We start from the raw sequence: 24848 nt of genomic DNA, 5'->3' as shown, positions 1-24848 counted from the left end.
CAAACGCTCTTACTAGGTAAAATTCGCTTCCCATTAATTTCCAATGCACTAATTTTTATTCATGTCCATGTCTTTTTGTGTGTGTGTGTGTGGGTATTAGAGATGTGACGGTGATAATATTCTCCCACCGGTTAATCGACTTGTGACAACATCGGTATTACCGGTTTCATCGTGGGGGTGGGGGGTGTTAGAGTGATGTCATTTTTTTTTATTTTTTTTTTTACATGGCGTCAATTCATAATTCGTATTGAGTTTGATTGACATGCGATCTAACCAATCAAATTCCACCATTTTTGTGCGATAAAGCAGTCAGAAGAGTTATTGATTAACTTCGGTGGATTTGAACTTGGCTTTAACTGAGGCAATCTGTCACGACACATTAAAGAGCCAAAAAACGGTAGGCCTATTTTATTTTGTTTGACTGACCAAATTTGAAAGTTGAGACTTTGTTTCATATTATTACCTGCTCGGTCCTGTCTTTCAGCGCGTTGTCCGTGTCCTCTATTTTTCACTGCTTGAGATCATGTTGAGAACAATAACGCCCTATTTGAGGGTATAGGGCGTGATTTCGGATTCAACCACAGTGTTTGAATGGTGGGTTCGTTATTATTCTTGAAAAACGCATGTTATTATTTCAGCACTTCGCGAATGGACAGCGACTCTTAAGTATCACGAACGCGTTCTCGCGCATTCATGTTAAGTGTATTTTTGGGAAACGCGCGTGGAATTGCGGCGTGTGATGAGCGTAACCTTGCACATAGAGAACGCTCTTAAGATCAAAGATACATCGTTATCGGGAAACCCGGCCCTGGTCTCCGCACTAGCCTAACTGAAAACTACACTCAAAAAAATGCTGGGTTGTTTCTGTAAACAAATTGTTGGGTTGATTGTGCTGGGTCAAAAAGTTGGGCTGTTTGGGGTACTGTAAACACATAATTGGGTTGATCATGCTGGGTCAAATGAGTTGTAAGGGGGTCATTCACAAATAAACCGCTGGTTGGGTTATTTTGACCCAGCAACTGGTTACTTTTTTCATTCTTTGCGGAACTTTCTGGATTCTTCACTTCTGACTCGAGGAGCACGCCACTCGGAGCAGGCAGCTGTTTTATGGTAAGTTAATATGAATGTTTACCTATATTTTTTAATAAGTTGTGGTGGTAGCAGCAAGCTAATTTCACTGTTCAACATACAGTCTTTGATATGGAAGTGTGAGGGGTAACTATTTATTTCTGTGAAACATTAAATAGCCACAGCTAGCCGGTTAGAATTTTTTTGACAAAATGCCACGTTAAATCCTAGTTGAAATTAAACCAGCTATATCAGCAGCCTTTTTGAAATATGCAGTTTAAATTCTAAATTCATCATGTAATTATCGTAGGCCTATTCATTGTGGACGTTGCGTATTTAAAAGTGAGATAAGCTTTTGTATGAAATCCATACGCGCACTTTCCTCACAGGGCTCGCACGTAAAATCAGCGGGAAATGAGTCTCTTATGTAGGCTAGCTAGTGAGTTGTGAGTGAAAAGTCTGCTGGCGTAGTTTTAGAAATACTCGTCAGAAGAAGTGACTGAGGTAAGTTCCAGCACAATCTGCGTGTGTCTTCTGTACTGTCTCGAACCATCGTTTCTGCCAAAAAAGGCTTTCAAGAGCTTGATATAGCCTAGTTTTTATTATGTAGGATATGACTTGCAATCTTTATAAACAGCGACTGAGGAAAGGAGAAATAAATGGACAGGCGTCAGTTTTGAGAAGAAAAGTAAACCCGTTTAGTTGAACGAATGATCGTCAATATTTAAAACTTAAAAAATGCAAACTTACGATAGCCTACCCGAAGTATTTTATTGTGTGTAACATCTAAACGAGGCGATCATCAGCGCCAGTTAGGAGATTAACGAGCAGCTTTGTGGGTTTGTGAGTTTTAACGTTAAAGACACTATCAACATTACAGTAATATTTTACTTTTAATAAAGTAGTCTAATGTTTTATTTGAATGCCTTAATGTTGATAATATTTGTCCAAATTACTCTTTTATTACTATTACTATAATTCAGTTTGCAAATACTGAATACACATTTTGTTTGTTTTTCACATTTGGTCATTTAATGTTTGCAATATTTTAATTGCATATTCAATAATAAATTGATACTTCCACAAAAAAAAAAATTAACTTGCATGTCAGTTTTATTGCAACACTCTAAGTGATTGTCTGGGAAGCAGACTCACTCTGTCAGTTTAAAACACATATCTTTTACCTGGCATTCATATAGAACATTATACATTTCTATTATTCAAATCAGTTAAATGATTATTAGGCTGCATAGGTCAGCCGGAACCGGGGACACTTTCCTATAACACCTGATGTACTCATTATTTAATAAGAAGAATGGCATCTATGCTAATTTTTGTCTTTCTGTTCATTCTAAAGTTTACTGAAGTCAGCCGGATCCAGGCCGTATCCAGATCAGAAGGTGGACCTGCGCCTGGACCCATCCATGACGCATCCCTGATGTGCCAGCCTCATCAGCCCTGTGAAGGCCTCATCGACACGACTGATCCTCAACAAACTCGTCTCCATACCGGTGTGATGACTCCGACTTCCAACCAGATGGAACTGGATAAATATTCTGAATTTTCTTATTCAATCTGACCTCTGACCTGTAATGCTGCCTGAATCATAATCCTACACTGTTCGCTCGATGGCCAGGGGAGAACTGAGCGACTGAGCCTGGTTTCTCCCAAGGTTTTTTTCTCCATTCTGTCTCCTGATGGAGTTTTGGTTCCTTGCCACTGTTGCCTTGGCTTTTGGCTTGCTTAGTTGGGGACATTTAATATTCAACAATATTATTGATTTGCCTTAAGGTGGACAATGACGCAATTTTTCATCTAGAAACAAACTTTGTTGTATTATTTTCGTGTTACAGTATTACTGTGAAGCTGCTTTGATACAATATGTATTGTAAAAAGTGCTATATAATTAAAGATGACTCTACTTGACTTGTGAGGACCAACATGGTTGAATATTTACAAAATGGGATGACTGGTGAATTGCTGCACATTCTGTGCCTCAGGGATGAAATGAGGGGGACATGTCAGACCTTTGACATTGATTAACATTTGTATTCAATAACGAAAAGTATTAAAGAAATGTATAAAATTAAAAAAAAATTAAATAAGATTGAAATCACATATACTGTGGCCTCTCTGGTTTATTGTATTACAGAGATAATAATTATTTTACATTCGTAATATAACAAATATTTGTTACTAATTTTATTAAGGCAATGAGACAAGAAATAACCCAGCACATGAGTAAGACTTAACCCAGCAAGAGGGTTAATTTCACCCACTGGTTGAGTCAAATGAATGACCCAGAAATATGGGTTAAATGGTAAAACCCAGCACTTGGGTCAAACCAACCCAGCGCGTGTTCTGTCCAATAGTGACCCAGCGGTGTGGTTAAGGTTGGGTTATTTTTTAACCCAGCAGTTTTTAGAGTGTATGAAAGCCGTGTGACCGGCCAACCGGTAAAAATAAAATAAAATAAAAAAATACATTAAAGAAACTATTCCCTCTGATTTTGTTTCATTAATAAAGTTTGACTAATCGTAGCAGTCTCACATTCGTTTAGAGCTCGTGTGAATTGCACGTATAAAATGAAGTTAACGAACAACCTCGTTCCATCAGGAAACGCCACATGAATTTCACTGCGCTTTATGAAGAGTTTTTATTTTGCGTGAAGAAGCCGTTCGCCGGAGATGTGTTAAAAGATTAATTCATGCACACAAGAGAGTGTATTCATGATTATTAGGCTACCGGTATACTAATCCTCCTGGCGCGGGGTCTGAGTGAGTAATTTACCTTTGTTCTTTGATTAACATTAATGACACTCCATCTGACACCGTCCCATTTTCTCACAAATTTCTACATTCATTTATGATATTATTTAAATCATTTGCTCTTATGAGGACACTCGACAAAACGGACATTTTGGCATAATTTGTGTGTGTTATGTTTTGTTCAAGGCCGAAAAGAGAACTCGATACTGACGCGCGTCTTGTGTGTGTGTGTGTGTGTGTGTGTGTGTGTGTGTGCGCGCGCGCGCGTGTGTGTGTAATAGGGAGGACTTACAGCGCGGTCTCTTGTTTTGTCGCGCTTGAATGGTTGAGCGTGATCATACAACGCTAGTCAACTGGTGACAGAAAATACGGATACTGCGTAATTGCTTTAAAAAAATTTTTTTTTGCGGTGCTGCGGTGGGCAAGTGATGAAACCGGTGTTGCGACTGAACACCGTGTAACACCGGTAACACCGACTATCGCGCCAAGCCTAGTGGGTATGTGTGTGTGTGTGTGTGTGTGTGTGTGTGGGAGGGGGGGGGGGGGGGGGGGGTTAAATCCTATTTTGCAGCCATGGTAGCTTGCAGTCTTTAAGGTTAAGGGGCGTTTACATGACACAGTTTTCAACTAAAAACAGAAAACTTTTAATGCATTTTGGGCGTTCATTTACACGACAACTGCGTTTTGGGGGCCTAAAAACGCAAATGGGTTTAAAAGAGCAAGTTTTTGAATACCATACAGTGATCGTCTCAGTGTAAACTACAAAAACATGAATTTATGAAACAGTGACGTCATGCGCATTACGTGTTCAGTCTATAGGCACATTTCTTTACAAAGTGACATCGCCACCTACTGGCCTGGAAGCAGAAAACAGTGTTTTAGTCCTTTTCACAGAATAGTTTTGACAACGAAATGTTTATGTTTTTAGTACAGCATCGTCGTGTAACGTACCCTGAGTAGACTGTATATCATCTTTACACACTTTTGCATAAGTATCTGCCCCCATGTGTTGCTTAAGACGTTGCTTTTGTTGTAAGGTTTAGTAACTTTCTACTCAATTTTCTACTCAAAACGAGCATTTGTACTCAAAAACACTGATTGTTACAGTTATTGTGTATTGAGATCTCTGTATCCTTTGTTTTACAAAGTGTAACATGAAATCTACTGTGTCGATTACTTAAATGTTTCAAAGTAAAGCATATTTAACAACTTTGTTTTAGTGCTACACTGTTTGAGTAAAATCTACAAACACAGAGTGAGTAAAATGTACATGAAACATGCAAAGTAAACTTCAAATGAGCAAGTAGAAATTCCTCAACAAACTCTAAGTGGCCATTTAAACTGACTTAATCTCTTTGTTAATTTTAAGAAGTTTTTACTTAATTCCATACATGTGAAATTCACTTTAAAAAGAATGAGTGCGAAAACTTAAGCTTAAAACTTAAGTAGGCTACATTTTTCTTATTGTTTTTTCAGTGTTGACTGCATTATATCATTTAATGATTGAGTCGAAGCCTTGGTTCTAATCCAAATGAGATTCTTTGCTATTTTTTCAACATTGCTGTGCATCTGAGCAACAAATCCACCAATAATGATGACAACTACACCAGAGAAGGATGCAATATAGTTTTATGCATGTTAAAGTAATTTAAAATTTCAATGCTTGGAAAATGTCAGTGTCTGATCTGTAATTCACTACAATAAAAGAATCGTTTAAAGGTCCAAATACTTGTGCAAGGTAAGTATTCAAGCAAGTGAAGTCTTTTAATGGAAGAATTCATGCCTCAAAAGAACAAATGTCCAACACAACAGCAAACACAGATCGAGGGCAAAGAAAAGACAGACTGAGTATGTGCAGAATGTTTTTTATTTCTTTCATAATTGCTTTTTGAATGCAGGGGTCCTTGGGTTTTTTCATTGTGGCTTTCGCACCACAGTTAACAGGGTTAGCGCTTTATTCAGCCTTGTGACATTTACTTCGAAACAAAATTCCAAGAGGCATCTGGCAGAAGGAAATAGGTGTTGAAGTAATACTTAGTTCAACATCGTGCTTCTCAAAAAGTGCAGAAGGTCAGACTAAAAGACCCCTCAAACAAAGCTCACTTTTCTTCCCATATGACGGACTCGGAGGCCTTTATGCGAGAGACTCTCTTCTCTCGGTTCTGCTGAAGTCTGCGGAGGACAGGAGCACTTCCGCTCTCCCCTGCCCAGGGCGAGGAGATCGAGATCGAGACCGGCACGCCAGCACTGGGGGGATCTGAGGGAACGTGACCTTACGTGTTATAATGCAGCTCACACAAACATTCACAACCGATCAATAAATGAGGAGGCAGCTTTTAAGCACCGCTGTGAAGGATATCTCGCTTCGAAAGTGCATCCAATTAGGCCAATAAATCTGATTCTAAAATATAAAAACCTGCCAAAGTTTCCTTTTAAACAAACTACTATAAAAAAAAAAAAAAAAAGTTTTATCCAAAGATAATGTGTAAAAAAATATCTGAAAATTCTAAGTTAACTGAGAAGGAAAATAGAGAGTGTTACAGAATATTTTTTTCAGTTGTTTTAAGCATAAACCTCACTAAATGTGGACAATATTTTATTCCTTATTTATTTAAAGACATTTCTGAAAATTTGGGGGTAAATGAACACTTTATGTTCTATTATTTATATAGTTGTTTGTAGGTTGGTTGGTCAGGGTTTTTTTTTTTAAAGAAATATAATTCTTAAAAAATAAAATTTCTTAAATATTATAATTCTTAAAAAGTACTTTATCAGTTCTGTTCTCTTTATTTAATTTCCTAAAGGAAATTATGCATTTGGCAGACACTTTTATGTACATTGCATTGAAGGAACACATTTCACATGTGATCAAATTATATATATATATATTAATCTGCATATACATTCAGCATTTACTGCGCTTGTTTACTGTGTTTGCTGATTATTTCAATAATGAGGTTTAGGATTGACCAGGCTTGTGTAAACTGAAAGTTATTCGGGAATGTGACGGAGTAAAGGAAGAGATGGTACCTTTGGGTTTAGATGGAGGAGATGTGTTAGGGTTAGGGTTAAGGTTAAGGTTAAGGTTAAGGTTAGGGTTAGGTGAGGTCCCTTGCTCGTCCCCCATGGCCCGCCTCCTCCTCTGGAGCACCATCTGAAGCTCCGCCTCCCCAACATTACGGCTGAAGCGTTTTTTCGGTTCCACCTTTCGGGGGCCAGGTCTTCTCATGGAAACCTGAGTTACATTAAGGTTACATTAATACAATAAGCCACGAGAGGTGATGACAGTGATTTTATGATGGTTAAGGAGCCCCAAAATTTCCTTACTTATGGTAAAATCACTAACGAGAACAGAACTATGATTAAACGCACCAATGTTTAATAAACCACAGTATAGTTTATTAGCTTGCGACGTTTGCTGCAAGTACAGCTCAAAAGTTTGGGATCAGTAAGATTTTCTTTTAAGGAAAAAAAAAATACAGCAGTGATGCATTAATAGATTAAAGTCCCCGTGAACCGGAAGTTGCAAACGACTTTTCTCCAGTGTTGTGACGTATTTCCAAGTGAAAGGGAATATTGAACAGTGGGCAGGGTTTTACTCTAGCGCTCTCCTCTCCATCTCTGCTCATTACAGACTAACGGTTTGAGGGGAGTGGTTTAGCGTTTTCAACCCAAGCCGTCAAACTGACGTCATCAGAGAAGGAACGCCATTCCAGACCGGAAGTAACTTTTCAGATTTTGATTAAAGATTACCATGGTAAAATTGTTTTTTTTTATATATATATATTTACTTGCACAGATTAATTGTTCACCACAAGACTAGTAATATGCACTAACAAAGTAAATAGGGTCAATTTAAATTTAAATAGGGACAATAAAGACATTTATGATGTTCCAAGAGATTTTTATTTCAAGTCAATTCTGTTCTTTTGAACTTTCTATTCCTGAAGAAAGTGCATCACAGATTCCTAAAAAATATTAAGCAGCACAACTTTGATAATAATAATCAGAAATGTTTCTTGAGCTGCAAATCATCATATTAGAATGATTTCTGCAGGATCATGTGACACTGAAGACTGGCGTAATGATGCTGAAAATTCAGCTTTGATCACAGGAATAAATTACATGTTAAAAGTATATTAAAATAGAAAACACCTATTTTAATTCGTAATAATATTTTACAATTTTGACTACATTTTTAATCAACTAAATGCAGCCCTAATGTATGGAAGCTTGTTTCCACCACAAAATAAAACATTTTAAAAGATAATTGCGACTTTTTATCTCACAATTGCGAGTTTACATCTCGCAATTCTGACTTTATTTCTCAGAATTGCGAGATATAAAGTCAGAATTGCGAGATATAAAGTCAGAATTGCGAGATATAAAGTCAGAATTGCGTGAAATAAAGTCGCAATTGCGTGTTATAAAGTCAGAATTGCGAGATATAAAGTCAGAATTGCGTGTTATAAAGTCAGAATTCAGACTTTTTTTCTCGCAATTGCGACTTTATATCACGCAATTCTGACTTTATAACACGCAATTGCGAGTTTATATCTCGCAATTCTGACATCTTTTCTCAGAATTGTGAGATATAAAGTTCAATTCTAAGGAAAAAAAAGACGGACTTTTTACCTCAGAATAGTTTATTTCTCAGAATTGCGACTTTATATCTCCCAATTGTGACTTTATTTCTCAGAATTGCGACTTTATATCTCGCAATTGCAACTTTATTTCTCAGAATTGCGACTTTATATCTCGCAATTGCGACTTTATTTCTCAGAATTGTGACTTTATTTCTCACAATTCTGACATCATATCTCGCAATTCTGAGAAAAAAAGTCACAATTCTGACTTGATATATCGCAATTGTGAGAAAAAAAGTCAGAATTGTGAGATAAAAAGTCGCAATTATTATTATTTATTTATTATTCAGTGGCGGAAACAAGCTTCCATACTAATGAGCATAAAGACTTCCTTTAAAAAAAGAAAAAAAGAAAAATCTTACTGATCATGAAATTTTTAAATGGTGCGAACAAATTTGTGTATGTGCACTTTTTAATTATTAGTCAATTTAATCCCAGATATTATTTCTTTATCATATAAGTACATTTCATTGTTGAAAAGTTATTGTTATAATCAGACAGAGATCTTATTTTACCAGCATCCCCTGTAACTCCAGCACCGCTGATTTCCGGTTCTCAGACCTCTGCTCCTGTTACACAAATGACAATTATTTTTGATTAATAATAGTTTGTTATTTCTGACCAGTTACTTTGTAAACATATAATTCACAAGCAATATAGCAAGTGATTAGGTATGTCACCAAATGAACATAGTTTCACAGACAGAGAAACTAGAAAACCTCTTCATAACTCTAAAATGTAATAGTAATCACCCAATAGTACATTGCAAGACAACCTGAAAGAACATGATAATGTGCAAATGTAAATAAAACAATCTGAAATAGTGTATCACTCACCTTCCATGCATTTTCATCATCTGGTACAGCCTAAAAAGTCCAAATGACCAAATGTCAAATATTTCATATCAAGCACAGTATCGCCTCACTCACTCCTAACTAAGCACAGTTTATGTTCAGCAAAACATGTTATAATTCAACTGTGACAGTCCCACCTGTGGCGGCCTGAGAATAGGTTTCAGAGTGATGCCTTTCTTGATTCTTTCCATCATTTCATCCACCGCTCTGGACTTCATGTCCTCCGTAACTGCAGGTTCTGTGAGAAAATCAACACAGTTTTCATTGAGGATGGAGGAGCAGCTTTTCCTTTCCTCGATTTAACTTCAACTTCTATTGTTTCTTCCTGTCTGCCATGTTGATTTTGCATCTTTCTATCTGGAATTGCACACAGTCGAGCGTAAGGTATGATTGTCTTACTCTCAATTTGAGTGGTGTTTTCTCCACCCTTTTTTCTGTTCCTCAAGGCCTTCAATGGGCTAAATATACAAATGATTTGCCATTAATAACATTTTGAATCTTTATGCTGTCATGTATTTTTATGTTGGGAATATTGAAAGGTGTTGAAGACTCACTCAGTGACAGATGAAGATGGAGGAGGAGGTGGAGGAGGTGGAGGAGGAGGTGGAGGTGGTGGTGGACCAGCTTGATTTTCATTCGCCTCTTCCGATTGGTCAGATTGGATTGAAGGAAGTTGCTCCATTTCTCTCAGTTTATCCTGGAGCATCTTGACTAAAGTTTAAAAATTAAACTTTCAGATTAAAACACCATGGCCTGGTTTCACAGACAGGGCTTAGATTAAGCCAGGACTAATCCTTAGATCAATTAGGGTATTTAAGTAGATTTTATAAATGTGCCTTAGTTAAAAAAACAACGCCAATATACTATAGTGCTATAAAATGATTGTGAAATTATTTGGTAAGAACATGATGAGAAATGTTTGAGTTTATATGGAAACTTTGGCTGCTTTAAAAGCAGGTTTTTAATGTTGTTTATATGTCTATGTGGAGTTTTTAATATGAATTTTACACATGGTTTGTCTTAAAGCATCATTCGACACCATTGCTGAGTATTTTCTCCTTAAAACTGCAGTGAACCAAAGAGAGTCTCAAAAACACGGTTTGAAATCGCTGGTGTTTCTGACGTCACAAACTACCTTGTAATCAGATCAACGTGTGATCGTCAACGAGTGGATCTCTGAGCTGAGTGAGTGAGTGAGTGGAGGCGGGGCTCATTTGCATATTCATAGAACCATGTATACTAAATGAGGCAAGGGTGTAGAGTTACATTCAAGCTATTTTTAGGCATGACGAAAAAATTCAAGGAAAAAACTTTTAAATATGTCATTTTGGTGATCAAAGATGAGGTTTAAGGGATAAAATGGTTGACTAAAGGGGGACTTTCATATCTTTGCCAATTTGAGTTCGAGACATTGTTGAGATCTCTTCTGAAACAGGAGAGAGACAGATGAGAGATTACAGGGACCTTTTCTCAGAAGAACAATCTGCGTAAGTCTTCAAATGCCCTCATTTTCAACTCACTGCTGAAATGGTATCTCATGTGTGTTTTGTCTTTCCTTTGGGGAACATTTCATGAAACAGAATGCTGAAAAATGCTTTTTCAGCATTATAATGTAGATGACTTTTCAGACTAGACCTACTTTCCTTCTGAAGTGCCGTGACAGATTGCTGTGAGTCTCTCAGCTGAGCCTCAGCCTCGCTCCTCTCTTTCTCGCTGATCTCCAGCTTGGTTTTTACTGCAGTCAGGTCTGTCAGAGCGTTGAGATCCTCGCCTGCTGTCTGTGAGATCTACATCGTGTCAAAATGAGGGAAAAATACCATTAAAGCCGATTCAAATATCGCATTGGTTTGACATTGGTTCATTTTTTACACATTAAATGACACACTTTAATAGTTACACATAATACATTTTTTTACACATAATTACTATAGTAATTATATAAGTATAACCTATGGTATAAGTAAAAATATGTTTGTTTGTTTTTGCACAACTGTTAATTTTTTGCACATGAGGTAAAGAACAGAGGATTGTTTAACATCATGAGCTGGAATGAAACGTTTGTCACCCATATAATCATCACACAAAACCCTGAAGCGTTATCATGCGCAGATACACTGACACACTCACCTGGATTTGGTAACAGAGTCGAATCTCTTCCAGAGCTTTGCTGATGTCAGTCACTTGACTCAGAGCCTGTTGTAGTTGTTTCTCAGTCTCTGCATTCTGAATCTGTCTCTGGATTTCCTTCTGTTTCACCAGCATCTGTAGACCATGATGTTCAATCACTCCATCAATCACCCGATCAACTGATCAATGTCAACGTGCCATCTCTACACTATTCTATCAAACAAATAATACAATTGACTGTCTGTCTGTCTGTCTATCTATCTATCTATCTATCTATCTATCTATCTATCTATCTATCTATCTATCTATCTATCATCTATACTGTCTGTCTGTCTGTCTGTCTGTCTGTCTGTCTGTCTATCTATCCATCATCTATACTGTAGTCTATCTATCTATCTTCTATCTATCTATCTATCTATCTATCTATCTATCTATCTATCTATCTATCTATCTATCTATCTATCTATCTATCTATCTATTTATTTATCTATCTATCTATCTATCTATCTATCTATCTATCATCCATCCACTAAGCCAAACTTCAAATCTCTTTGGACTTTTCCCCTCATTTTTAGAAATGCCAACATTCAATGCTCCTTTTTACAACCTTCCCTACATTTTCTTTTAATTGTTGAGCTCAGTGGGCATGTTAATTATTCACGCAGTGAATTATCTGAAAGATTTTCATTCAACAGAACAAAACACCAATACAATCAGTTCACACAGCAATGAAATTTAGTTTGGGATACCAAAAACGAAATCATCCAATCATCTCCCTGAAATGTTAAATAACAAACAGCGTGCTTATGTTGAAAAGCAGAAACGGCGAGCAGGAAAGGGAAGTGAAAGCTCGTCATGCGGCGGACTGTTTGGATTCTCACTTCTCACCTCCATTCACTGCTCTATCGTTCAGCTCGCAAGAAACGCGGAGCTAAAGCACCAGCCGCGACCCCTGCGGAGGCACGATTACAGGGAAATACATGTGCTTTACAAGTAAACGGAGAATCTCTTTGTGCGATGACGGCCTGTTTTTTCTCCCTTTCGTATTAGTCCGTCATTAGACCCTCGGTGACTAGAAAAAAACACTGAACAAGAAGATGAATGTGTTTTCAAAACAGATGGAAAACAGAAAAATGGAAGGGGTGGCGATAAAGAATGTCATTCAAGCTGTGTGGTGTGTGGCCACACATTCAGAATGAGTTTGAGTGGTGCGCGAACCGTCGGGGGTCCCTTTCACAGGTGAAGGCCCCCCGTTGGGACCCCCATTATGTCTGTGTCTGCAAATGGGGAACAATATACACAAAGCCGACAAAAGAGATGGCAGATAGGAAGTGTCAAGCAAGGACAGGGGTTTAAAGAGCGGGCGATTTTCAAACTGCCATCTCGATGAGTGCTAATTACCGCAGGAAGAGACGAGGGATGCAAAGACAGATGCCACTTTTATGCAGAGATGCTCATTTAGACTGAATGAATGCTAAACCGACTGGTATTAACAGAGCCAGCGGGACTGGCATGGTCAATGAGTGAGTGCTTGTCTGTGTTATCTCAATCCAGTGTTTTCTCTTCTTTGTTTCGTGTTTGTTTCATTAATGCAGGTCCATAGTTGTAAGTGTGAATTGACCCGATCCAGCCCAAAACTCCCATGGCCCTTGTACACACTCGACTACATCGGAAGACACTGCACTTCCTCCCATCTACTGTCTATTGATTCAGATGTTGCCGTATTGTCTTAGGCCTCTGAGCGAGAAGTGTGTTTTTCTGTCCTGTCTGGAAAACAGATATTCAGTAAACATGATTAAATTGTCTAGCTATATGTTAAATGAACATATCTTGTCATTGTCTGCTATGCCTCTTTCACCTTTTTTTAAATACATTTTATTTTCTACTTTATTTCTTACGCAGCTATTTTGTGATTATTTTGAAGTCCTTTTATGTAAAGCACGTTATATTAGGCCTATCGCGTATGAAATGTGCTATATAGCTAGAATAAGTCCTCGTTAACAGCTTCAGAATTAAGATGTGATCACATTTACTGCGGTGTGGTGAAATTTCACAGTGAAATCCAGTCTTAGGCTTTATGTCGAATGTCACATGAACAAAAAGGAAAACAGGTCTCGTTGCGTCCGATTGTCGGAGAAAGTGTTAACGGCGTATGGACGGCGATATCTATGGACTTTTCAGGTAATCAGCTAAGCTAGTTAGTTTGTATTGTTGTCATTTTATTTTATTTTATTTTGTAGCTAAATGTTAGAAAACTTTTAGATATCAATGCGCATAAGACGGACTTTGGTTATGCTCATATTTGGTCGAAAAACTGCTCTATATTTAATGAAGCACATACAAAAGACCTGGACTAGAAGCCATGCAACCTGTTTTACAGAATAAGGAAGTTTGTTGCGCATAACCCACATACTCCAATAAGAATCAGTGCGATCAAAAGTTTTGGTTGAGAGTGAAAAAGTTCCCCAGTCTAATTTCGCTCATGTTCAAGTGAAATCATCGCATTCACCAGCAGAAATCTGCTTGGTATAAGTGACTTGACACATGCACATCGATACCCTATTGACTTTAGACGATTGGCCCTTTTCACATTTCCGGTTTCTCTGAAGCAGAAGTCGTCATAGTTGGCTAAACTTCTATAGCGGTCAATGAGAGACTAGCTACATTAAATATATCATTTTTTTCTTCCCATTTGCTCAAATAGCAAAAGAAAAACTCCACAATAGTGTTTTCACAACTTTCAAAAAGAGGGGAAAATATAGAGAGAGATTGATAACTAGGCTACAGTAAGATGAGAGAATGATGATATATGAGAATGATACTTTGATGCAAAGGTAATATAATACGAAGTAGCCTATTGCTAGTGTTATAAATGTACACACATTTATTTATTTTTTTAATTACATATAAAAAGCTTTGCAGGAATTACAATGCGACCGTTAAAACGTGTCATCGTCTGTGATAAAGGTCCATGGAACTTTCCCCGCGAAATCTCGATTTCGAATGTGACTGCACCTTTAAATTGTTAAATTAAATTTCTAAATGCGGGTAACTATTATGTCATGCCGTTATTTTTTAGCAACCAAACATATTACAATAAACGTTAAAGAACGCACCGCTTCCGGTTAGTTGCGAGAGTCATTTCTACAAGCTCGAGCCAAGACGTTTTTCTTTCTTTTTTTTTTTCTGCTGCAAAACTAGGCTGTGATTTCCGCGATGTAATAACGGTCAAAATTATGAGGCGGTTATCGGGAGTGTGACATTTGAATGATTACAATCGTCATCTTTATTTACTCAAGGAATATTGTTTACGTCGAAGTGGAATTTAATCTACACGGAACTGAACCCAAAGTCTATAAACCACACAAGTCAACATGGGTTTACTGACTAGAAAGTGCTGAAAGTTCCTGTCACTGTGTGGAACTGACAGATGTAAGTAACGTTAATTCTCTCCATTATCGTTTGTTGCTTCATAAAACCCTATAATGTAAAATATTGTGTTTTAAGTGCATTTACAATGAATTATCTGTTGGGTTCACCCGCACCACTGTGTGTTGGCAAAGCCTTGTTTACACCTGGTATCAAGATGCGTTTTGGTCGAGTGGATTACAAGTGGACGATGCTGATTACTTTTGTTGTTGTTGTTAAATGACATTTCAGTCCCTCACAGCCTTGTTTTCAATTCAGTCAAAGATTAAATATGTGTGGCTCAAAGCCTCAAACTCTTTGACAGCAGACCTCGTATTTCAGAGCATCCTAAACTTGTTCAACCCGTTTAATTTGACGCTTTGTTTAACTTTTCCAGACAATTTTACAGCTTCTTAAGTGAGCAAATTGCTGGAGCTGATTTTCTGGCATTTTGGCAACATGGCTTCTAATCAGATGTTAAAGCCCCCCTGTAGTCAATAATTTATGATTGGTTACAAGGTTGTTTGTGACGTCAGAAACACCAGCGACTTCAAACAGGGTTTTTGAGGCTGTCTTTGGTTCCCTGCTTTTTTAAGGAGAATATACTCAGCAATGGTGTTGACTTTTGAATTTGCAAATGGTTTGACTTAAATCATATTAAAAACACCATATAGACACCACTGGGGGACTTTAAATTAAAAGCTGTGTGTGTGTGAATGACTGGACAATGAGGCAGCTTTCTGGGTGTCTATGTTGTGCTATCTGTCTAACTTCAGTCATCCTTGTTCTTGAAGTTTGGTCAAATTAGATTATTTCAGATTTCTCCAGTTCAAAGAGTACCTGGTGTGCAAAAACTTCAGCATGCTGCCTGAGTCCTTGCTCCATTTCGAGCTTCTGAGACATCTCTGAAAACTCTTCTGTAACCAGCTGGGACACTGAGGACCGAGAAACTACAGTCAGTCTGTCGTTCTGTACGTGCTCATCTATGGGAAAATATATTCGTCTGACTCACCTCTCTTCATTTTATTCACAGTTCTGCTCTGCTTACTGAACTTCCTCAGAAGAGCCTCTTTCTCCCCGACCTCCATCAGCAACTTAAGAGTAGAAAAAGAGTTTGAAGTTTAATGAAATTCAAAGTCTTAGGATTTCAGGTCACATTTAATGAAAGTAGGGCTCTGACAAGACCCCCCACATCAATGTGTTAACATTGATTTTTGAGGCAAATTGTTCATCATTTTGTCAAAATGTTCTGATGTGAACGATATATGAACATACAATTGCAGTCATAAAATGACATACACCTTGCAGAATCAGCAAAATGTTTTAACAAAATAAGAGGGATCATAAAAATGGCTATCACAAAACAAAACAAAGCAACAAAAAAATAAAAATAAGCATTTATCCAGGTAACGACAGGACACCAACACAAACTTTTTAACAGGGTAATTTTTATAAATTCGTCTGACGGCTATTATTTTGTCTTGTGGATTACATATAACACCTCTTATCTGAAATGGCATGTAGTACTACATTTAAAAAAAACTTAAAGCAATTTTTATTAAATTATTATTTTGTTAAATTATTAACATTTTGTAGATTTCGCAAGGTGTATGTAAATTTATGATCACAACTGTTTGCATGTCTAACATGACCATATTTTATCTGTCTTTTCATGTGATTGCGGTCCCATTTGCAGGCACTATTATACCTTTTCCTTCAAATCTTCCTTCTCTTTCTTAAGAAGCTCCACCTGTTCACTGAGCTGAAATTTCTCCCCAAGTAACCGGTCCACAGATGACTGTAGTTCTGTAATTACAAACGGATTGGACAAGACTTATGGGAATGCATTTTTTAACCACTTTCGAGGCTGGTGTTATTTAGAAGCGAGGCTACGGCTCCCACCTCTGATTTGGTTCTGACTCATGAGAAGTGGATCTTCACCGCACTCTTCCTCAGGGACCGGCTCACAGCTGGAATCAGCCTCAGGGTCCAGGTTCAGGATGGAAAGGTGTTCTGCCTTTTCTTGAATCAGGGGAAGGATAGCTTGACTTTGCCTCTTCAGTGCCTTGAAATCTTTTGTCACCTGTGGGTTCAAAAGTCCCAAAGATTGAGAAAGGGTTGCTTTTTTTCATGTTAAGCCTCAATATGAGGTTTGTCGCAGTCGCACCCCTTTCTTTATCCAATATCCAATGTGAACAATATCCTACAAATAATATTTAAAGTCCCCCTGTGGTGAAGTTTTTAATGTTGTTTATATGTCTATGTGGTGTTTTTAATATGCTTTAAGACAAATCATGTGTAAATTCATAAGTCGACACCATTGCTGAGTATTTTCTCCTTAAAACTGCAGTGAACCAAAGACAGTCTCAAAAACACGCTTTGAAATCGCTGGTGTTTCTGACGTCACAAACTACCTTGTAACCAATCAGATCAACGTGTGATCGTCAACGAGTGGATCTCTGAGCTGAGTGAGTGAGTGGAGGCGGGGCTCATTTGCATATTCATAGAACCGCGTATACTAAATGAGGCAAGGGTGTAGAGTTACATTCAAGATATTTTAAAGCATGAACTTTTAAACTTTTAAATATGTAATTTCGGTGATCAAAGATGAGTTTTAAGGGATACAATTATTGACTACAGGGGGACTTTAAAGGTCCATAATCTGTCCTTGAGTTTCACTCTTAAAAATAAAGGTTTCAAAAGGGTGTTTTTGCAGTGATGCCATTGAAGAGTCATTTTTGGTTCCCCAAAAAACCTTTCAGTGATCAGCTTTTAAAAGAACCAGTTTTTCTCAATGTGAAGAACATTCTAAAGAGCCTTTAGTGCAGGGTTCCTCAATAGGCGGCCCGCGGGCCACATCCGGCCCGTGAGAGAAAAATGTTTGGCCCGCGCCTATTTCAAGGTTGTCATGGTAACATCAGCCTAAGCACGTCACTGGGGTTGAACTTAAAATTCAAACGCTGTATCTGACAGCATTCGCGCACATCGAAAATATGGCAAGTGTTAAGAAAAGAAAAGTGGACACAGAATAAAGTTTAGTGGAATGAAAAGATTCTATGGATATTAAAGGTTCTTCATTGAGCCATCAATGCCAATAACCGTTATTTTTTTGAGTGTGGGATAAATGACTCAGTTTGGAGAACATAATAAAGCTTGTAACCGATATGGGGGATGTGAAAATTCTCAACAGAACAAATACAAGCTGTTAGACTTGCAGGAAAAGGGAAGTGTCTCTATACCTTCAGCGCCAAGGCCTCTGCGGTCTCCCTGCAGGACCGCTCGATCTGAAACTGCATCTCCAAAACATCCAGCTCCTTGAGCAGCTGAGAAGAGGCTGACATTTGAATAAATCAGATTAGCACGTTTTCATTGACACCACAAGCAGTTTATGTTGCATTCTGTCAAGTTATGTTATGCGAGTTATGTCAAGGCTTAGCCATACAGTAAATGTTTTTCTCGCAGTAGATGAGTTGATGTATGAGGATATTGCAATGCTAAAAGACTCTCACCCTCCTCCATCCTTGACAGCTTTTCATTCGCCTCATCTCGCTCTTTCTCCAGAATCTCGCACTGTATAGCAGATTACACAATGATAGTCATTTTGAAAAAAATTGCACAATTTTATTACAAAAAATATGGGTGAATCGGTTAAGCAACGACTCTGTTTGCGGAGAATCATTGGCTATGTTCAAAACAGTGCAACTTCACATTGGATTTGTGACTCTCTCCCACAATTGCAATTTTATTTCTCATATTTGCGATGTTATTTAGGCGTTGCTTGTAGTTGCAACAAGAAGGGGCTTGATTTTATCCGCCTCAATATTGCTCATACTACGTCTATAATATGCAGTAAGAATATTATAGTGGGTAAATATTCTGGGACAGCAGATGAGCTGCTACTTTTGCCAAAATGTGAGGCATAAAATAGAGCATTCTGCAGTATATCGTATCCCACAATGCAATCTGCTCGGCCAGGACACCGCTAGCTCAATTAAGCATGCAAACTGCTGTTCAAAACATGTTTGCTTGTTGCATGCTGTTGTAAAAAGTCATATATAGTGCATTCTGTGCCATAAGTAGTGCTGTCGTTTGCATTCTGAACAAAGCCAGCTTTACTTAATCAGAGATTACCTCAATGTCTCGTTCATCTTCTGAAGACAGGGCGTTCTCCTCCTCAGACTCTAGAAGACAACAGAGGAACTTTTCAGATTATTCATGCGTTTCATGTATAAAAAGACAGCCATATTAATCTATTCTGAAAACAGTATTCTGAATGCTTCTTTATTGAAGCCGTGTGCTGTATGTGATGTTATTATTATAGGGATATCTGTAAAATGAGTCATTCACGATATTCTGTGGTCAAATGTTTTATTTCCTACATTGCTCTTCCATGTTCATTGGACTGACGGTCCTGTGAATATATTTCATTACCCAGCTTATCCAGTAGAATAAAAGACCCATTTTTCTAGTTTAGAATGAAAATTTCAAAAGGAGAAAAAGTGTATCCAACCTGAAATTCTTTCGTCCGGTTCGAGATTCCACATAATTTCTCGAGCTTCTTGTGAGCGTCTGTTCTTTTAAATCCCTCTCGGTTTCTGACTCTGTCGCTCTCTGTATGACAGTGTAGGAAGAACTGAAACTAAGGTACCGCTCTGCTTTTATTTCTTCCCATTTTGTTACGTAAATTCGTACAAAAGTCCATTCTGCTTTGCCCTTTATGGTTAACCGAGTCAACAGTGGCTATTTAGAAATGATTTGATAAAGCAACATTCATCACGCTTGTCCCTTGTGAAAGCAGCCTTGGTTTAGTGACACAGCTTTGTCTGAACAAATGCAAAACATGTTTATGCACTTATAAGATTATGATATCCAAAGCGGGTCACGACGTGTGTTTTCTAATCTTGGCTTTTTGTATCTGGCTTGAAAAAAACGGCTGAATTTTACAGTGTAGAATTGATTGTTAGTTTTGTTTTCATGAGTTTGTTGAAGTTGCTAAACTGCTGATTCATAGAAATCAGTTGCAATGCAAAGAGTGATCATAATTAATGTCCAAATAAATGCAATGCTTTCTCTTGCATAACCAAAGAACATATTTGTCTGGTGTCTTGAGAGCTATTGATAGTTTCATGGTGGATCCACATCAACGCACAAAAGCATGTTTAGTTTTAAGAGAGCTGGCCTTTCTAAAGTAATAGATTGTTGTGTAAAGTCCATTTAGGATCTTGGAGGGTCGTCTGCCATTGTGTCTACAGTCATGAGAGCCAAAATCATGTGTTTAGGTTGCTAAGATTAGTCCTGTTAAATCTCCACATGAATATTTAGCTACACATAACCCTGAAGATTTGAGAGATGTCCAGAAATCGATGTTTCCCCAAAGAGAATGAAATAACTTGCTTGCTGAAAGGGACTTTGGTAAAGAACAGCGAGGGGAGTCGATGCAGCCTGGCATGTAACATTAAAAACTAACTTATTCAATTTTTTTTGGTCTTATGCAAAGTCTAAAGAGAATCAATAGGCCTCCTGCACATTCAGTGTGTCTTGTGATTATAGTATATAGAGACAGATCTAGATTTTATTTTGATCTGTGATCAATATAATATCTCTCTCAATGTTTTAATGAGATTCGGGATTATTGAAGCTGTTTCTTCATACACACCTTTATTAATATTGGTGATCTCATACAGTGAACAACAGTTTTGTTCAGACAGACTATTTTGGGTGTCCAATGCACAGGCATACCTAGAGATTGGCATGGTTTTATTTCAGTTAGCCTAATAGCTAGTTGATTTGCATTGAGAGATGATCTTATGGAAAGTACTCCATGCCAAGTATGGTGAAGGCTATGTGATGATGTGGGGCTATTATAATTCCAAAGGCCAAGGGAACTTTACCAGGATGCATAGTATCCTGGAACCATGAAGTAACTGGCCTTTAAAAATAAAAATCTGCCTGCCTCTATGGGAATTTAACATAGGGGTGTCCAAACTTATGCACCCTGTATTTTAAGAAAGAACATTTATTTATTTACGATACATTATTCATTCACAAAGAAAATTGGTGTCCTTAAAGGTTGGGTTTTTCCTAATTTTTTAAATTAAGGCATTAAGTTCAATTTCCAAAAGATGATTTTTTTATTCCTCTTTTTAGTCAACTTTAGCATGGGTGTCTAAACTTATGCATAGCACTGTATATAAACATAAAGGTTTATATTATAATAATATTTCATATTATTTTAAATAATAAATTGCATAGTCTTTTAAAGTTCCCATGACTAAAGTATATTATGAAAACAATAATTGAAAATAATTACTGGCCTGATCTTTTATAGCACGGATCCTTTAGTCATTTATTTTAAGATGATTTGCAATGGAGCGTTATTAAACGCTTTCAGGATACACTGCATTGCACGGGAGACTGGGATTAATTTATTATTCATTTAATATTACTATAGTTTTAAATGAAATGCATCCAGACATTGCTAAATAACGATCTTGCTAAATAAAATGCTTATTCCTGTTTTCTCAGGCAGAGAGAGAACATGTGCTGATTCAAGTAAGTGTCATCACTCTTCACACTGAACACATTTACTGTTGCAATACGTCTCCTCGAACGCCCAGAAACCATCACTTTATCCACAACACTCAACAGAAATGCACACACAGTACGTCCTCCTTAGGCTTCCCATTTAAATCTAATGTTCTTAAGCTACACTCAACTCTTAAAATATGCCGTTGGCCATTTTAACTTTGAATTAAGATATTATTTGGTTCCTTTATGAATATATTTTCATGTGAGGATGTCTCATTGACGTCAGGTCAGGTTTTTGCTTTTCTTCTGGTGATATGTTTTGATATTTTGCCCCGAGGTCCTCAAAAGCACACATCTTCAGAGTGCAGCATTACAGTAATGAGAGTATATTAGGATTAAACATGACGTAAAGAGGCTGACTGATAGGAGGTCATGGGTGGGTCATTGGGTCATATTACCATCGCACGCGAGGAGTCCGAGCTATTGACTGTTTACCCAAACACAAACATACTGTGAACATTGATCAAATCAGTCAATATTACAGCATAAAGGGCCAGGGTTTGCAGTGTTTTTGACAGACGTGAACCGAACAGCGCGAGGGAGAGAGAGGATGGGTCAGATTCAGGGCTGTGAGACGCGACTCGATGCGATGTGACAGGGCCGCCTGGAAGATATGGCTGGCCCCTCAGTGACTTCACTGCGCTTGCAAACAAACCTGAACTTGGTCATGCCGGAAGGGCAGGTTTTAGAAAGGAGACTCACACTTTTTTTTCTACTGCAATAGGAGCTTGTTTATGAGCTGTTTGCCAAAACAAACTATTATTAATCAGTAATATGTCAAAAAGAACTATGAATTCATTTTTATTTTTATGTTATATAAACAAATGATCAATGATAATAATAATAATTTTAGTTTCTCAAACTATTTATCTTTTTTAAAGTTTGTATATTATATCATATATTTCTTCATATTCTAAAACAATTAGTCAAATAATAATAATTTGTTTCACAATTTTTTTTTCAATTCATATTATATTAAATTATATTATTATTAATTGTATTCTAAAAACAATGAGTCAAAAATAATAACAATTTAAGTTTCTCAAATTATTTTTCTTTTTTCCAATTCATGGATTTCTTCCAATTATATTTCTTCATATTATAAATTATTTCTAAGTAATGTATTATATTATCAGAAGTTTTAATAATAAGAATGATGATTATAATATTCATTTATTCAAATTCATCTCTCTCTCTCTCTCTCTCTCTCTCTCTCTCTCTATGGTTTCTTTTTTCTTTTTATGAATATTATATACTGTATATTGATATGATATCTGAATATTCTTAACAGAAACCTAAACACTATACTTTTGTTTTCATTCAAGTGCTCTTATTTTCATCGGGAAGTACAAATCTTGCTTTTTTGTGATATTGGTTTTGTCCAGGAGGCAGTGGTACTGGCACTGTCTTATGATTGGTCGTGATCCCGCTGTGCCTCTAGGTGGCGCTCTGGCCTTGTGAACCGCAACCTGTTGCTGTGTGTCCCTTCATGAGTGTGATCATCTCACCTCAGCCAGAAGACTTTCATTTTATAAAGACTCTGCTAGGTAAGTAGCAGTTGTTGTTATCGGTTAGGCTGGTTGATGCTCTTTATCTTTTGCCATGATTTACACAGAAAAAAATTGCAGTTTTCACTTAATAGTGTTCCAGTTGATCAAAATTGACTAAAAATATGCTTGTATTTATGGCACCTTCCAAGAATAGGGTACAGATTTGGTGTCCCTTTACTATTTAAAGCTAATAAGGCACACACAAAATATGTGCGATTATATGTGTTAGTTAGTTAAACCGTTTTCTGACAACTTTTTTAAAGAATAAAGCCAAATTGGCCTGTTCTACCAGTGATCTTCACCTTCTTGAATATATCCACCAATTAAAATTACATACAGAAATATGATCATGTTGACGTTATCTGTTAAAAATTATATTGCATTTACTGTAGAAGTTTTTAATTATTACCAAATTATTAGCAAAAACTTAATATTTAGCTGTGTCCAATTCTGTTGCTGCATTAAAATTCCCCGTATTTCAAGAACCGACACATTAGAAATGAAATGAAATTAAATATTTTTTATTGTGTTTTATTAAAAACACAATAAATTACATTATTTCTATTTTTAGGTAATTCTTTACATAAATTTACATTATTTAATTTTATTTTTCTTTCATTTATTTTTTAACCCTGTTCCAAGAATTATAGTAAGAAAAAAAAAAATAATAATATATATATATATATATATATATATATATATATATATATATATATATATATATATATATATATATATATATATATTTGTCTTAAATTTATGGGAAATACAAGTTTATCAATAAATGCAAAATGATCCCTTCCTACAATCCAACATTTGGTCACCGTCTAACTAGCCCTAACTGAGTGGCATCTTTATTAAGGCTTACATTGCAATCCTGTTTTTTTTTTTTTTTATCTACTTGATTGATCAGAAGCGTCTTTTGAAAGAGTTTAAATCCATATTTTGTCCCCTGCTTGCAGAACGTGTTGTTCAGGGGGGGTTCAGATGAATGGAGTGGCGGATGGGGCTCGCTCTAGCCGAGCACGCAGTGGTACAGACAGTATGTCACAGTCTCAGAGAGATGAGGATGACCGGGACAGAGGAAGGGATCTAGACACGGGCTCATGGTGGGACACACAGACCAGCCCTGTGTCCCAGGAAGCGAAGTCTGGCCTGGCACAAAGTGGTACAGTCGCCAGACAGCTGTGACTCATGGGAATAGTGAGTGAAAGAGAGATATAGTGACCAGGATGATGGATAAAAAAAGTAGCTTTCATGTTAACTGTTGATTTAATATGATCAGTGGGACAAAAAAACGGAAGTCCGGCATTGACTGGGCTTTTAGAGGGTGTGATTCGCCTCTGCGGGGGATCCACACCTGTTTCAGTCCACGTTTAAGCCTCTGTCTCCTCCTCCTGCGTCCCGACACCCGTTCACTGAGGATGAGGATGCAGACTCATATCAGGAGGAGAGAACTGATGTAATCCGGCTCTATCGCTCTAGATTTCCCTCCGTATCGGTTCTCACTTCCGTTCGGTTTCAGTTCATGTTCTGTATTTGCATGACAACAAATGTTTATTTAGGCGTTTGCAGCTTAAGTTGCAGGTGTACAAACGGTTATTATAGTTAATTGAAACTAAAACTATAACTGAAAAAAAGTGTGGTTTAAATAAAATAAATGTTAACTGAAAAAACTTTATATATATATATACTGTATATAAAGAGTTCAGATGCAAAAGCCTCTAAGTGCCATCTGAAATTTTCTTCTAGATGATTAATGATTATTTTTATCAAGCTCGTATACTTGAGTTAAATAATTTCACTTAAATGACAATGCAAATTACCTATTAATTGTCA

The 24848-nt window shown here is 37.1% G+C and overlaps 1 protein-coding gene across 1 annotated transcript; it reads right to left on the bottom strand.

Moving 5' to 3' along the window:
• Positions 1–5448: 5448 nt before the first annotated feature.
• shtn2 (shootin 2) lies at positions 5449–19696 on the bottom strand. The gene is made up of 17 exons (XM_081359936.1): positions 19382–19696; positions 19003–19052; positions 18381–18441; positions 18111–18205; positions 16774–16954; positions 16580–16677; positions 15884–15965; positions 15712–15806; positions 11464–11598; positions 10976–11123; positions 9891–10047; positions 9736–9794; positions 9474–9574; positions 9319–9348; positions 8998–9051; positions 6867–7071; positions 5449–6093 (listed from the first exon to the last, which is right to left on the bottom strand). The coding sequence occupies exons 1-17, from the start codon at positions 19413–19415 to the stop codon at positions 5936–5938; spliced, it is 1743 nt and encodes a 580-aa protein (XP_081216062.1). The 5' UTR covers positions 19416–19696; the 3' UTR covers positions 5449–5935.
• Positions 19697–24848: the final 5152 nt, after the last annotated feature.

This window comes from Scardinius erythrophthalmus (genome assembly GCF_964197995.2).
Source record: "Scardinius erythrophthalmus genome assembly, chromosome: 2".
Classification (NCBI taxonomy): Eukaryota; Metazoa; Chordata; class Actinopteri; order Cypriniformes; family Leuciscidae; genus Scardinius; species Scardinius erythrophthalmus.
The sequence above is the reverse complement of the archived record's forward strand: the minus strand, read 5'-3'. Positions and strand labels throughout refer to the sequence as shown.